This window comes from Anser anser, assembly GCF_964211835.1.
Source record: "Anser anser genome assembly, chromosome: 4".
Taxonomy (NCBI): domain Eukaryota; kingdom Metazoa; phylum Chordata; class Aves; order Anseriformes; family Anatidae; genus Anser; species Anser anser.
In genome coordinates this window covers 55192829-55209862 of record NC_139724.1, presented here as the reverse complement: position 1 = coordinate 55209862, position 17034 = coordinate 55192829, and the positions used below count along the sequence as shown (strand labels likewise).

Below are 17034 nucleotides of genomic sequence, written 5' to 3'. Positions count from 1 at the left end.
CAAATATCTTTTTAACAATTTTATTGATGGGCAATATTACATGTGGGTCTGAAAGGGAAGGAATGCTTAAATAGAACTTGGGATGTGGGAAGTAGGCTTGAATGCCAGTCTTTTCTATTAAGAGGACTGCAATATAAAGTAATCTAGAAGCTAATAAGAATTTTCAAACAAAATCTAAGCTCCCTTCTTGTGTTTCAGTTTATTTTTGAAAAATATTTGTTTAAATATAATTGAATTACAGCTAGCCTGACTGTTAGCCATTTAAATACAGAGAATTGTAGATACTGAACTTCTTAACAATATACGCAGCAATACCGATGACCTGCTGTCCTATTGATCCCAATTAGACAGTGGTATTACACTGCCTCTAAACATGAACCAGCAAGATTTCAATATGCATGTTTATGTTGATCTGCGCTCCCTCATTTAAATGGAGTAGTTAAAACTGTAGTTGTGGCCTAGAAAACATGCTCAAGACAAAAAAAAAAAGTTTGCATTTCAGCAAATCTCACAGGTTTTACTCCAATAAGCTAAAGCTGTGATGTGACAAGCTGTTGTTGGGCTTTAATTACACCAGACATCACTTAAATGAACAAAACTTCTCTAGTATTAACTTGATGAAACTGGAGAACTTTCAAAACTACTTTTCGCTTTGTTTTGCCCTTCAGTTAGTGATAATTTTTGGGAAAGTTCTTCAAGGCAAAAGAATCGTAATGTCTTTAATCGTACCATCAAATCAGATGAAAGAGAGATGCCAAGAAGTTAAGTACAAAATACCATTGATGGTTTGCTGTTTTTCCACAGAAAATAGAGAGAAGCAACTTAATCCAGGATGAGAGCAGAAAAAAGTAATCTGAATGAGAGGGCAGTCAGCTTTAGATTGTCAGTAAATCTTTTAGTGAATTTCTCCTTTGCCTCTTGCTACCATGCAATAGATCTGCTATTTTAAGGAGAGGCCAAGGCATACAAACTGGAGGAAATCAATAGAAAATATATTTGTACCACAAACAAAGTCCAAGCAGTTACTGCATCAAACACCAGCAAAGTAGTCTGCTAAAATGCTGTAATGTAGATTGTGGATTTATTTTATTTTGTGTGATGATGGAATCTTCTAGATCAGCTAAGAGTATAATCCTGGTCCATGCTCAGTAAATCTCCTTGTTGCAAAGAGTTCATGTCCCTCATTTTAAAGACGAGAGTTCAGCAGTAGCTTTAAATTAACCTACGCTTTTTTCGGATGCCCTGTTATGAAATCAAGGCAAAGGGTCAGCTCAAATAACTGGTACTGATGAGCTTTAGCTTACATTTTGTGCATATTTATGCAGTTGATTAATTCTGACTAATTTGACCCCATGATTTGTTCTTTTTTGTTCTTCATGTTAGGGCTATCCCCTTTTAAGACTAAACTAGAACTACAAAAGCATCTAACAACACTAAATAGCCAGGAGCAAGCCTCTGTTTTTGAAGAGGTTAAGGTAAGCTCTATGTCTCCTACAAGGTTTTAACTCAATTAATGTTTTTTGCTAACATTATTGTGAAGCTCCACATTTTTTTTGTGAATTATTCATTAACTTTATATCACAGGCTATTAATCACCTTGTGCTTTAATTTCTGTATCATTTTTTGATATATTTTGCTCTTGAAAAGGGCTTATTTTACTCATTTTTCTTCCCCTAATATTTTTTTTCCATGAAAACAAATAGTCTTCCTCCCTGAGGAGGACTGCATACAGACTTTTTGTGGGTGAAGGCAGTAACTTGTACTTTGAGAATGTTCAGCTGTTACTTTGAACGAAACAAATGAGTGTAACATTCCCAAACTGGAAAATGTCCTGCCTGAAAGTTAACCTGGGTCTTAATACTTGTCAAACTAACTAAAAAAAATTGTCTTTCGATGCTCTGAATGAAACACAGGTTAGCATGGAGGAAAGCATAGTTGGATTTAAGGCAGATGATGACCATTGAAGGCAATGTCATTGGGTTTGGCACGTTAGTAAAGATTAGGAAACTTCAGACTTTTTTTTTAAATAACGTTTCCTTCCTCTCTTGAGTCATTTCAGTCTCCCTCTTTGCTTCCTTGTGGCGATTTATCATCTAGGACCAAATTTGGAAATTGCTCTATGGGAGTGATTCCATGACCTAAGTAATTTTTTAGCATATAGCAGCTAGCTGGCACTGTTGCCTTTTTAGTAGTCTGTACACATCTTAATGGTCTAAAGCTTCTAGTAGTTACAGGAAATGAATCTAACTGTTAATGCTTCTGGTAGAAGTCTGCAAACAATTAACTTGGTAAAACTAAGGGTAAAGTATATCTCTCCTGAATATCCTTTTCAGTTTTTCTTTTGAGTTGGAGTGACAGAAATTTTAGTTACTGTATTTTTACAGCTCCACATGTTGTAACCATGATTTGCATTTTTAGATAACTGTCTAAGGGTATTTTAATTAATCTAAGGTGCTCTCCTGGCCTTAGCTACTTCATACCATATCCTCTGCATTACCTCAGTAAGGCTTAAAACCATGTCTTATGGGATTAAATTCTATCATAAATAAATTTTTAAAATTATTTTCTCATGTAGTGTTTCAGATCTAAATAGCAGCAGAGGTGGTTATATTTAGCTTATACATTTTTGTGCACTAATTTTTAAAATATCTGTTACTTCCCCCAAAAATGAAGTTTCTAATGAGAACGATTTATAGGAGAAGGGTCATGCACCATTGACAGCAAGACAGTACTTCATGTATTCTAAACGCTCATTTTCTTTGTTTCTGTTTTTTTTTTTTCCTCAAAAGTGAATTGGCAAAAGTATACTTTGAAGTCATTATTTGCATGTGGCAGTTTAATACCTCTAAGGTTGGCCTTTAGTTTTCATGTAAAGTCTGTCACTTAGGAAATCCAGTATAAGTCTTTCTCTGGCTGTGTTGGTGCTTTGCTTGGGATGCTGCTGTCCTCTGGTGGACTGATAGGGTAGCATCTAAGTTCAACTTGTTCTTACACTAATTGCGTAGTAACAGTGACAAAATGAAAAGGGTGAAGTATTTGCTAGTCATTTTATGAATGTGTAATGACTGTGTTTGTGGTGTTTTTAATTAAAGAAATTAAGACCAAGAAATGATCAAAAAGAGAATGAGTTGATTATCTCTATTTTGAGAAACATGTATGAAGAAAAACAGAAGGACCATGTTCACGTTTGGGAAGCAAAACAGGTAAGTAACCATTCAGTTTTAGCCCGTGTAAGAGGGAGCCAGGAATAATCTTCCATTCCATACTTATCTTTCCAAGGCAGCTTCCCATCACTGGCATTTTGGTACTTCAAACTGTAGGCAGCAGCGAACTCTGCTTTTCCTTGTGGCTAGCATCATGTGCCAAGACAGGCATATGTCACGCGTTTTGAGATAGCTGGTACAGTCTGGTTCCAGACCTTGGAGACAGAGATGCAGGCTAGGTAGGCCACTAATGTGGTTGTTTCTTTCTTGTCACCGCAATGACAATTCAACATACGTCAGAGAATATATACAGAATTTATATATAACTGCTCTCAGCTAATCTGTGGCATTTGCCATCCCCCTGTCTGTATGAGCCAGTGTTCTGACAACACATTGGACTTGATCCTTGATAAAAACCATTATGTTTAGTTGATAGCTGAAAACTATTTCTTGTGTGCAAACGACCACTTGAAATGGCCCTCAGGGAGGAGTAGCTGAGGAGCATTGCTGCAGAAACAGCAGCAGCAATCGTCATCTGTTTCCAAAGAGCTGAACTATTTATTCTGCATCAAATTGTGTCAGTGTTGTTTAATAGGCTTTATTTTTACAGCACAGTTAATATTTTTTAGAAGGGATTCATGATTTTGTATGCCTTCGTTTGTGACTGACTGACTCGAGACACCTTGAGGAGATCTGTATTTCAAAAGAGGATCAATAGTCGTTCTCTGAAAACTTTCAGTTCTGATCATTTGACCCTTTTCAAAATATTGGCTGACTCCCACCACTGCTGCCTGGTAATCCCACTGTGATGATAGCTATTGATGATTTGTATTATAAACTAGTAAATCAATATATATGGGCAGTAATTAGGCCTCTGAAGAAACTGGGGAAATAGAAGCAAGTCTTCATTTACCACTAATTTATTTTGCTAATCTGTTTTTATTTTATGGCTTATTAGTTAATTATTGGCCTTTCTGAGAAATCAGGAAGAAAACTTTGCATGTTTAGTTCTGATTACTTAGTTTGCACATCACACCAGAAATATATTTTTAGGAAAAAAAGAGGGGGGGAAAAAAGCACAACACTTGACAGGAAGAAACATTGCCTGAGGTTCTTTATCATCATGTCTGAGATACCTTTATTTGATCTAATGCCAGCTATCAAATAGTTGTCAGTTATGAATGGCTTAGAAGTACGGATATATGAAGCAAGATAATATCTTAATGTATCTTTGGTATGATTTGAAAATTCTTAAGGCCTGCTGCAGTTTGCTCAGCTCCTGGAACCAAAACTGGTTCATCTGACATTGCAAAGGTGCCAAAGCTGTAAGAACAGTTGGCTCGCCCCTAGTCCATCATTTGTCTTAACATAACATTTTATATTTACTCTGATAATTTATCTCCAGAGCTGTGTAACAGCAGATACCTTTGAACATGTACTCTGGCAATGTTATTTGCCTCAGCAATCATTAACCCATAACACCCTGGTGTCTTTCATAAGAACATTGTAGCAGGCAGCATCCAATTTGCCCGTTGAGGTTAACATTAATGAAAATGAAAAGAAAATACCGAAGTCTGTAATTTTGTTGTCCTGGAAATAGGTTTCTTTAAAACTACATCTATACAGGACTATTTGGTGATGCTAGTGTCTGACAGCTGTTCAGTTGTCTGCATACTGATAGTTACATACACTGAGCATTCAGATCTCTGAAATTAGGGCCAGGTAGAGAGGGCTACAGTGCCTGACAGCCTCAAGATGAAACCCCAAAAAAGTAACACTGAAAACTGTGCTCTGGTTTCTACTGCAGGTGTCAGGTTTGGATGGTAGTATTTGCATTGTAGCATCATTCTTGTATTTGCTACACTGATCTTCACAAGCAATAAAAATGGACTGAAAGGCTTATTTAAAAAGCATAACTGTCAATAGACTGTTAGCTTTAAAGTGGAAATGTTTTTACTGGTGAAATATATAGAAGAGTTAGATTATCTATTACATGTGTTTTTGTGGCGCTTAGCCCCACATTTATGTGATGAAGGCTCTTCAGAGTTCTTGTTAAGTATATCTTGCCTGAAGAAAAGTAAATCTATTAGAAATCTCCAGTCTGTTACACATAAACATTTAGAACTTACACAATTGTATTCTGGCATTAAAGAAAATTTGTTGATAGAGCTATAAATCCCTATTGAAATGGCAGTTCTCCCGGAAGCATGTTACGGCACTCCACAAATATAATTTGCAGAGATTTTCTGGTCTTATGTTAGGATAGTTTGGTAAACTTCAATGTAAGTATAAGTAGAGAAAGACATGAAAAACCAAGGACACCATGAGAAAGTATTGATAGATTTTACAGAGCTCTTCAGATTGTTCACTGAAATTGTGCTCCATGCTGTTTTGTATTTCACACTTACGTTTTTAAACACTTACAGACTTCACAATCCCCGGCTGAGAATGCTGCAAATGAGGTGCCCAGCAGTGCCTCAAGATTCAGATTAGATATGTTAAAGAACAAAGCAAAAAGATCTCTGACAGAATCATTTGAAAGTATTTTATCACGTGTAAGTATCTTCATGTTTATTGCCTCTGAATGTAGCTTCATTGTTTTATTTATTGAATAGTAGATACACTGCATTTGCTATCCTTTTAGGTTGTAGCTAAGTGGTTATTAAAGGCAGAGTGAAACAGTGCTTGAATGTTCATGTTACAAGATAACAAAACAAAGCAGGGCTTTGCTAAAGAAAATACCAAGTCCTGAAAGAAGCGAACTAAGTACTAGATAAACAATAGTGTATATATTCATTTTAAAAAATGTACATGAAGCCGAGCACGAGAACTTATGAAAAGCTGCCATTGTTTTATTTCTCTTTAGGAATTAGAAAATAAAAGTAATCACAAATGTTCACTTCTTTTTATGTAGAAGGAAGTGATTAGGGAACTGACTAAGCACTCCAAATGAGACTGTATTTATTAATGACAGAAGAACTGATGATTAATGAGGCAACTGAACTTTTAAATGCTAGCATCCAGGTTTTGGCTGGGATAGAGTTAATTTTCCTCCTAGAAGCTGGTATGGTGCTGTGTTTTGGATTTAGGATGAGAATAATGTTGATAACACCCTGATGTTTTAGTTGTTGCAGAGCAGTGCTTACACAGAGCCAAGGACTTTTCAGCTTCTCGCTCTGTCTTGCCAGCGGGCAGACTGGGCGTGCAGCAGGAGCTGGGAGGGGACAGAACCAGGACAGCTGACCCAAACTGGCCAAAGGGATGTCCCATACCAAATGGCATCATGCTGAACAATAAAACTGGGAGGAGTTGGCTGGGAGGGCTGCCATTGCTTGGAGACTGGCTGGGCATCGGTCAATGGGTGGTGAGCAATTGCATTGCGCATCACTTGTTTTGTGTATTCTTTTATAGTTGTTGTTATTCCTATTATTTTTTTTCCCTTTTCTGTCTTGTTACACTGTCTTTATCTCAATACACGAGTTTTACTTTTTTTCCCTGATTCTTTCTCCCAACCCCCTTGGGGGGAGAGCGAGCGAATGGCTGTGTGGTGCTTAGCTGCCTGCTGGGTTAAGCCACAACAGCTAGAAACTACCTAAAGGCAAGCAATGTGAAGAACTTCAGAAGGCACTAGGAATATGCAGGCATTTGGGCAATATCACATAAATTCTTCAAAAACAATGTCTGTCAGTACCTGTTATGGGAACAACTAACTCCGGTGTGACAGTGATCCCCAAGAAAACACATTGGGAAGATGTTTATCATGAACAAATAGCTGAAAGTATCTCCTAATTATACAGCAGCATCTAAGAAAACAAATCAGATGTCAGATTTAAGTACTACTTAATCCTACACAGAGTTGTCTCGTTCATATATTCTTTGTTTTTGCACTTCATTTTAAAACAGAGTGCAAAGTAGAATGGGTTCAGGGAGATGTCTGAGGAAACCAGTAAGATTTGGAAAGACTTCTGCTTGACAAATGATTAAAAGAATCCGACCTTTCAGAGAGCTTACATGCAACAAAACCAAACAACAAATAGTAAGGAATAGAAATTAGGACATTCTCATTTCTTACAGGCAAACTGTTAAGTTGAAGGAAGATCTAGTTTAGTTTATCTGCAAAATACTTCCTCAGAGACACAGTTTGTAGTGACAAAACTAGGCTTTCAAAGCCTATTTCAGATGTCGTACCTAACCTGTTCCCTAGAAGCAAATGATGGCATAAGAATGGCCATGGTAAAAGCATATTCTCATTGTTACAGGTAGGCATGTGCTGAGGATTTGTAGTTGCATATCTTCCCTCATAACTGCCTGACCAGCATTAATGGAGTTCACCCCCATGAAATCCTGCTGTGCATGTGTTTGGGATGTGAAACATACCATTAGCATTGTTCCTAATTTTGCCAGTTTGTCCAAACAGGCATAAGCTGTTGTCATATAAGCGCAGTTGTATATTGGTTGCATTTTCACAGTCATGGCTGTTTTGATGAAAATTCTTGATTTTGTTCAGATCTGAGGCAAAGCACTTTGCCTGGGCTTTAAGGAGCAACGTTCACTATTGTGAATACTGCTAACATTAAATTATAGTTATAATAGTAGTTCAAAGAGAGCATATGCCTTTACTTCAGAACATAATGCAGTGTTACCCTTTAAGGTTAGGAGGATACGAGTTCCATAGTTGTGTTAACACAAAAAAATCCATCAATAGGTTTCTTGATACTTCTCTTAGTTACATAAAGCATTAGAGTTCAACATAAAGCATTAGAGTTCAACACATTATACAAAAAATATTGTCAAAAATTGTACAAAAATGTTGTTTTCTGATGTTATAATACTAGAAATTATGTCTTGCTGTATATTAAATTGATACAGTTTTCAGTCCTTTTTTAATAGCCTTTACAACTTTTTGTATCTTGATAGCAAGTATCTAATATGACAATTTCCTGGTTAGACTACTGTTAGAAGGTATTTTAATAGTGGTTATAGTGCATACATGCAATATGTGATTATATTGATACCATGGAAAGTACATAATTGCCCATGAGAATTCCCTAATTACATAGGAGTCCTTTAAAATGTCAGTGCCTGCCCTGAATGAAGCCTTTGTTTCTCACAGGGACTAAGGCTATTGCTAGGCATTTCAGGAGATTAAATTTGATGCTGTCTTTGAAAGCTACAGATTCTGTCTATTCTATGCAAGTCCTTTTTGGTATGCCTTGTGTTATAATTTTAACTGTGCTTTATTTCTACAGGGCAGTAAAGCCAGAGGTCCACTTGACAGCTCTAGTGCTGTAGATCTGGAGAGCTCCATGTCCAGTACCTTAAGCAGCACAAATAAAGTAAGTAAAGCCTGTAGTGCCTGTATATAGTGAGAAACTCCTGTTAATGCTACCTGAAACAACTAGTCAGAAGTGAAGTATAGTCACCAACTGGTCATATAACTGTTCTGTTCTAACGTCTTGCATTTTGTATTCACTATATCCGGGGAGTAGACAACCTAACTGATTGTGTATGAAAACAAAGAAACCCCTGAACATCCAAACAGAATGATAAAAACAGCAGCACTGAGTAGGGCTTAGGTATGCCTTCTTCCTAAGAGTCCTGCTGCCACTTGATGGTCCATTCGTGGATTTCTTTATTCCTGTGCCAAGTCCCTCTGAGGGTGATGGGGATGTACACACTGCAGGTAGTCTCTGATCAGTCACTGTCTTTACCTTCACTTTCCCAGCTTGAAACAATTTTTCCATTTTTTGAAATTTGTAAGTTGGTTACCCAAATCACTTTTCTTGCATATAATATGTCAAATGTATTTGAATCCTGTGAGAACAACTTGAACAAAGTAATTTCACAGTTTATTCTGGTAACAGATTCAGATTAAGAAATAGCAGTCACATGCTAACAGATGATCATGTATAAGGTGCTGTCATCTGTAGAGTTTCACCAAAGACTTCTATTCTATTTGAAAAGTTGGACTTTTACTAAGTCTATATTCCTGTTCTCCAGAAATTTCAAGTTGCCTTTAGGCCTTTCCTTGGGTTTTCCTGTGTTCCTACTCCTATAGAAAATAATGGTGCAAGAGGGATTCCATTTGAAGTAGAAATGTGTCGTACTATATACAAACACATATTTTGTATCTGTGTCTTATCATGTGAATCCATAGATGTGAACTAAAATATTACCTAACATCATCTGAATCCAGCAACAATGTACAGCAAAACAAATTTGATAATTACCACGCTGCTGACCCTAATCTGGTTAGCTTCAGCCCTGCAAGTACATACCATGAATGCGGGACTGCATACATAAGAAGTATAAAACTAAACCAAGAAGTGGAGTAATTTCCCACTTTGCATGGTTAGAAAGTTTTTAGTATGAACAAAGTAATATAAACAACACAGAAGAAAGCCAGTCATCTTCCTTGGATGTAGCTTAGCTCTCTGCAGACTTGGATACAGCTATCGATTCTGCTCCAGTGCTTTGTCACCTACTGTGGGCTCCTGAATGCAGGTAATGGAGAGTTTTCTCTCCGTGGTTGCGATTCTGAAGGAATGGCTAACTTTGCAAAAAACACAAGAGGTGGGAAGTGAAGAAAAATACGTGATTTGGGGCTGAAACAGGCATTTAGTCATAGGATTAAAGTCCTTTGTGTGAGTCTTAAAATAGAAAAAAGGAATCTTACATTGTAAAATGGGGTGCTAAATAAACAGTACTCTGAAATGCTGCCTTTTTCATTGCTGTCACTGTTACCCAAACCTGACCCATCTGTTCATTTCCCCTTGGATCTGTGTTGTGTTCAATATACTGTAAAATGCAATCACTCTCAAAATTTTTTTTTCCTCTCTAGAATGGAGACACTGATTTGATGACCCAAGTGGTTAAGAACAAAAACCACTGAATATCAGTGATTCTTTCTTTGAGATATCATGATAAAAATGTGCAAGTCTGAAGCAGATATCTGTGGGGGCTGAATAATGACATGGAACTGCAATCCCCAAAACCGATGGTAAAACCACGTCAGTAACCTTATATTTTGCTCTGCTAGGAACCACCGTTGTGTGAAAAGGAGAGAGACAGACTTCCTACACTTCCAGCAGAGAATGCTGTCAAGACCAGTGGATCAGTGGGTGATCTCTCCAGTGACCCAGATAGTTACCCAATTGACCAGTCTGTTACGTTACCTCAGCAAGGCTTTCGAAGGCGAGCAAACACACTGAGTCATTTACCATCAGAAAGCCAGGAGTCTCTGGTACCCGTTGAAACATCGCCATCTGTTCCCCAGAGGAAACTTATGAGGTATCACTCAGTGAGCACAGAGACTCCTCACATGAGAAAGTAAGACTTACTAAAAGCAGGCTGTGCTTTCATTTGTTGAAGACATATTTGGGGATGATGATTGCATACCTGGTATGTCTTCTTAGTGGATAAGAAATGTCACAGCAGTGTGTCACTCTTCGGAGGTTTGTAGGTAACCTGTTTAAAAATACTTCTGTCCCGTGTGCTCCACAATTTTAGTCCCTGTGAGCTTCAGGGGAGATGAAATATGAGACATGTAGTTCCACACTTTGTCACAAAGCTAAGTAGGAGCTCTCCTAAGGCATTAGATTATATTTTTGCAAGCAATATTCAGTAATTTTTGTGGCCTTGATCTGCAAGCAGTGCAAATAAATGCTATATCTACATTTTCTATTTGTAGAGAAAAATTATGTAGCATTTCTGATGCTGAAAACCTTACTGTTTGGTGAATTCATGTGTGATTTTAAAGTAACACACAAAACTGACGTAATTGTGATAGAGGTGAGGCTCCTGTGCAGCGTTTCAGTGAGCCTATGTAAATTTTACTTGCAAAAGCAAGCTACTGACTGCCTTAATGCCAGTATTCTTCAAGCTGTCTTCCTTTGTAATCCTGCCTCAGCATTTTCAAAGTCTCTGAATGTTATGGCAGCTTTCTTTCCTCCCTCTATCTGGCTTTTTCCAATTACTGTGGAAACACTTCTGTCTGTAGACTTTCATTTCACTGCCAAAACTGCTCGTTTACACAAGTTAGACAGTAGGAAATCTGTATATGTTCCAACTTATTTTTCCCTGCAGGAGGCAGGGCAATAAAAGAACGTGCCTGAAATAGGTGATGACAGGGAAAAGAAAAATTACAGCATTTAAAAGGAAACATAACCCAGGTTGCCTTTTTGTCCCCTTTCTGAACCTTTTTAATTCTTAAATACTGGAATGTGTTTGTAATGCAGTTTAGAACTTCTGCTGTTGGTCTGTTACCTTCATGAAAGTTGCCGTGACGCTTGTTGCTGCTTGTTCAGTCAGTTCCTATCTTAATATAGGAATACAGTTAAAAGTTAAGTATATTTTTAATTTGCTTGGTTATTGCTATTTGACTATGTAATTTTTACTAAGGCCTAAGTCTGTCTGCTCCTTCACACAACAAAAAAGAAATCACTCTTGTGTACCTTTCATAGGAAACATACAGAACAGGTCATAGAAGAAAACAATACTTTGAACAAGTCATGTATGTTTTGTGAGCATTTTTTGAATAGCTTACCCTGATTGTTGTTTTCCAAGTGTGAATGGATCCAGAACTTCAAAACATTTTACACTTCACTTCTCATTTAACACTTCACTTCTTATCCATGAAGTCTCTTGATTGTATGCCTGTCTTTATGGTAGAAACCAAGGGGAAGCAATATGAGGGAGAAGAAACAGGGTTGTTATTAACATACTTTAGGAGTTTGAATATATCATGCACTGAAATGCCTCACTGAAGATTCTAAATGTGTGTTTCAGACTTTGTTGATTGGGTTAAAACGTTCAGCCTCTTGCAGTTACTACATTAACTGTGAAAAACGTATGAAATGGCTGATTTGTATTTGTTACAAGTACAGGTTACTTTCAGAGATTAGAGAAGAGATTTCACTTTTATTTATTTTTTAGCTCCCCCCTTCCCATTTCCTCCCTCTTACTGTGTTTTGTTCTTTCTGCTACCTCAACTCCATTCCTCTGGTTGGAATCCCACTATACGGTATGAACGCATCTGTCGGCGAATCTAAAAGTTCTTCTGGTCAACTTGCACGTTCTCCTACTCTAGCTCGTCTTAATCCCTCGGCCTCTTCACCCAACTTTTTTAAATATCTAAGGCATAATTCAAGTGGAGAACAAAGTGGGCATTTTGCACAAAAGAGGTGAGACGGCACCTGTACCTAGTTTGGGGTAGGGTTTGTTTTGCCATGCTATAAATGTAAAGCTCTGTAGTGCAAATAATTAAAATAACTTCATAGAGACTAAAGGTGGTAGATTTTTATGGGAGGGGGAACTCAACTGCTCCACTACTGAATGTAGTGCTGATAGTTGTGTAACTTTTTCTTTTAATGAATAAAATGTTCAGATGCATGACATTCTTTGGAGACAGTTGCTCCAAAGCAGCTTCTTGTTATGCAGCAGACAGCAGCACTACTTAAAATTGTGCCAGTGATAAGTTGCCAAGAACCTGTAATCTAGCTCGCTCTGCCTCTCCTGAATCATTCAGTTCTGTTCTGCTTTGTTCGTGGTTAACACAGAAACATATTAATATCCTTCTGTGCCTGACATTTAAAAGGAAATATACTAAGTTAACCAAAATAGGCAAGAAGTAGCTGGACTGTGGACAGCCAAAAAAAAAAAAAAAAAAAACGGAAAAAAGGAACTTGTGTTTGTGTTGGTTAATTTATCTTTGTTATGCTCAGCAATATCAAACGATATTTCTCTGTGCCCTATTTCTTAAAACAAAAACGTGCATAGTGAGTATTGACGTAAGCCTCTCATTTCCTGAGAACCTGAAATGAGTAACTCCTTAAAAATCTTAACTGTGAAACTCCTTCAAGTTAAACTTCTTTTAGCTCCAAAGGCTAACGAGGCTGAATGTCCTTGAAAGCATGGTCAGCATCACTGACCATTGGCAAGCACATTTTATTTATGTTTGTTGTTCCTTTTCTGTTTTCTTGTGTGAAAGCTTCCTGTTTCCCCAAGGTGCTGGTTCTTTTGATCCTGAGAAAATACTCAGCCCACAACCTTATTTCACCAGTCCCTTCAGTTGCATCTGCTGAGCACTTGGTAGCGTCCCTCTTCATTTAGCTTCACCGCTGAGGTATGGTATTGCTCAGGGGAAGAAACATGAGTCTGCAATGTCCTATTTACTGTGTGTTTTAACAACACTTATCCAGGCCTGAACACCACACTAATGCCCCTTTATTTGAATCCTGAAGGTCAAATTCTCAAAAGTAGGTTCTTCCACGGTAGATTTGGTGATATATTCTGCAGTAGCACCTTCTACTTCCCTTTCCCTGCTGTTTAAGGGTGTACTGTAGTGAAACTCTAAACAAGACTGAGAACTGAAATGGATAGGGATATCAAATAGATTAATGAATTGAAATCAGAAAGACTGCCTGGGTTGATTGTAATCCTCTAAGTGAAATTACCACATAATTGTAATTGATTTACTGTGCAGTTGTAAGCGAAACGTGTTTACAGGGTACACTGTGCTACAGCAGAATCTTCCTCATGCTTAGTACCAGATACTAAAGAACTGTTTCACTTTATACTTCTGGTGTTCCCAGGTTATGGCCGCCATCCCTGTTCACATCTTCAAGAGGCAGAGCTAAATGCCATCCAAATGTAACATTAAGGTTTATCAGAAGCTTTTCTTAATAAAATTTAGTTTGTCAGGAGTAAATTATCCTATTCACATGTTTTTGTGTACTCTTATGAGGAAAGGTCTTCTAGTCTCATCGGCCAAGTAACTTTCTATGTTTTCATTCCATACGGAAACTTTTCATTAACTGAGTTGTTCTTGCTTCCTCTGTTAACTACCTTATGAGTGTGTTAGGAGCTGGTTATTTTAAACTAAAGAGCAGAGCTAGGTATGATGTTGTCCAGAAGACTGTTGTTGAAATTTGATTAGTGCTCCTGTCTGTTGCATCCTGAAGCTTTATTTAGGATAAATCAATCCTAAATGATGTCAGAAAGCTCAGCTTTTAGCTTAAAAGTGTCTGAATAAAACCCTATTAAAGCTTTATGAAATGCTCTTTGCCAAAGTCTTTTTTTTCATTTGCTGGTACAATGTTTATCAGTGCCAGCTTTTCCTAATCTTTTCCTGTAAACTTGGTCAATCATTGCAACTGATATTTAAGTAAATTTTCAGTTGTAAAGTTGGCATCAGTTCCTATTAGGTTATATGAATTTACTTGAAACGTGCACTGAAAATCTTGTGCTATGTTAAAGAATAACAAATTTACCCAACGTATATTTATTTATATTGGAACATTTTAGTTTTCCCAAAGAAACATGTATTTCAAAGTATCACTTTGTTAGTGGTTTTAACTTTGACTTTGGTTTCTTTGGTATTCATGCCTTCAGGATTTAGCTGCTTTTTGTTTAAAACTTAGCAGTATGTGTTTTTATTCTGTGGATTTATACTTCCTTGTTCTAAACTATACTTTTCCCAACTGCACTCTCAGCATCTCCTACCGTACTGCCTTAAGGAAAAAGCTTCATTCTTCTTCTTCTGTGCCAAATTTCTTAAAATTTCTGGCTCCTGTAGATGAAAATAACACCTCTGACTTTAGGAGCGCAACAAGGTAGGGTTCTCTTTTTGAGTCTGGAGGTAAAACTGTGTTATTATCCAAAGATTTCTTAGTTTGAAATACTTCAAATGCTTCTTGCACTTGCAAAATCTGACTTGTGCAACAATTCACTTGCATGTATTCTGCATGTGATTGCTGTCAAAAAGGTGGAGCTATTCCAGACTCCTCTCTTAAAAAGTTTGCAGAGCTTATCCATTTTGATTTTGTGATGGTCGTGCAACTTCCATCCGTCCACTTCTGCGATTATTCCTGCCAAACGACTGTATTTGCTGTTTTCAGTTAGGAGAATATATGTGGTTCGTCCTAAGCAATGTCAGTGTCCTTGAGGTGGAAGGAGAGGACAGCCTGTGAAATACTATTCCCAGTTGCCAGAGCTGTTGAAGCTCATCTATCACTCTCAGCTTGAACAAAGACTGATGTAATCACTTAGCCAATGGTTGGAGTAAAACAATGACTTATTTAAAAATGTAATGAGTTAAATTAATTAGTGGGATTTTTAATAGGAAGACATCATCACTGTTCGTTACTTCGTTTAATATTCTGAATAAAAACCTCTGTGTGTAGTTTGTGGATTTCATCAAAGGTGTAACATCTAAGGTTCCTGGATTCTGTTCACAACTTGCTTATTTCAGATGGTGACTTGGGAACACAAAGGTTCCAAGTCTGTGTTGTAAAGGAGTATGCTACATACCTGGTTCTCAGAAGGCTGGAATTTTAATTAAGGTTTATAAAACTCCTTGATGTTTGCTGATAAAAGGCATCAACAGAACTCTTGTCTCCTACAAATAGCTGCTAGATATTGTGGATGGTATGGTAGTGATGGTATAGATGGTTGCAGAACAGTAAAGATACACTATGGTGTATGTGTAAGTATCTTTAAGTCGTTGTGTTTCATGTACTGCCACAAAGAAAGCTGAAAACTAAATAAAACTTCTGAAAGCAGATTGCACAGTGCTGCCAGCCCCTTATGGTGAACCTGAGTGGTGTTTGCAGCCTTGTAAAAGCATGCTGCTACTGAGCAAGTTTCACCCACCTGCCACTTATGGCTTGACACAGCATGTGCACAGCACACTGTACACCTTAGCTGATGGTTCTTGTTTTATTCACTGAACACTGCATCACTGTTCCTGGCGAATTTGGGTAACCTCCTCACAAGCCATTCTGTGTTCTGCGATTTTAGTGACTATGAATCCAAACACAGCCAGCAGGCTGTTGGTGCTGACAGCCCCGTAAGGACTCGCCGGCATTCATGGAGACAACAGATATTCCTGCGAGTGGCGACCCCTCAGAAAGCGTGTGATTCTCCCAGTCGCTATGATGGTAAGTCTTGGTTTATTTGCTTCCATGAATGTTGTTAGCGGCTATAATCTGTGAAGTGTGGACTGTTTTGTCTTCTGAGTGGGAATATTTGCCCAGTGCTCTGTCTGTACTGTATGTGTGATTTCCCACTTAAGTTTTGGTCACGTAAAGCTCATCAGCTTTTGGAGTTTTTATTTTTCAGCTCTATATGTAACATAGTTCTGATAGTATAAAATTAACTAATCAGAGAAGAAATGATTTTCTAGATACACTGTTCTAATGAATTCTGGGGGAAAAAAATGCATCACCAAGTATTGCTCTGGCGAAAACACAATGCTTCTATTTCATCTTTCCATGCTAGAGCATGGAACTAAGGACCAGAAAAATCCAGCCCTAGCAGAAGGAATTTAATTTCTTTCATGACCTCAGTTGAGTACTGTATTGTGTACTTCATACCATCCTGAATTTGACCTCATGTATGCTGCTTCAGTCTGTAATTCTTTACCACTTTAACCATGATTATCCCCTGTTATCTTATTTCTTCCTTGAATTTCTGTAGAGCTAAAGAACCACAGACTAGGGAAAAAAAAAACACTGCAAATGACTGTGCAAGTGCTTCATTTCATGTATCTCACCTTATGTGAGTTAGACAATACACCACACACTGGGACCAAAAATGCCTCAGAGAACCTTGTGTCTCCAGATAATGGTCTCTGGCTCACTGAGGTTTGAGTTTCACAGCTTGAGCTCTGCAATTTCTACCTTCTGACTTCAAGGTCATAGTATAAGAGTCCCAAGGAACCATAGAGAACAATACGCTGTAGTAAATATAGTAAAAAGTAGTAATCTTAATGTTTGAAATGACTGGGAAAGCTCTCAGGTTAACAGTCATTGAAACGTTTTTATTGCATCTT

General features: G+C 37.6%; 1 protein-coding gene across 12 annotated transcripts in view; it reads left to right on the top strand.

The window, feature by feature from the left end:
* The window catches only part of TBC1D1 (TBC1 domain family member 1), a 114845-nt gene that overhangs the window by 61421 nt on the left and 36390 nt on the right, over positions 1 to 17034 (top strand). For 6 of the 12 annotated variants that reach the window (XM_083835690.1, XM_083835692.1, XM_083835685.1 and 3 more), the window contains 8 exons: positions 1384 to 1475; positions 3093 to 3203; positions 5630 to 5758; positions 8453 to 8539; positions 10243 to 10532; positions 12257 to 12385; positions 14696 to 14815; positions 16002 to 16141. In XM_083835690.1, coding sequence (XP_083691816.1) covers positions 1384 to 1475; positions 3093 to 3203; positions 5630 to 5758; positions 8453 to 8539; positions 10243 to 10532; positions 12257 to 12385; positions 14696 to 14815; positions 16002 to 16141 — 1098 coding nt within the window. Of the gene's footprint in view, positions 1 to 1383; positions 1476 to 3092; positions 3204 to 5629; positions 5759 to 5793; positions 6568 to 8452; positions 8540 to 10242; positions 10533 to 12256; positions 12386 to 14695; positions 14816 to 16001; positions 16142 to 17034 lie in introns of those variants that run through there. The other 6 variants (XM_083835691.1, XM_083835697.1, XM_083835695.1 and 3 more) reach the window with 4 other exon arrangements.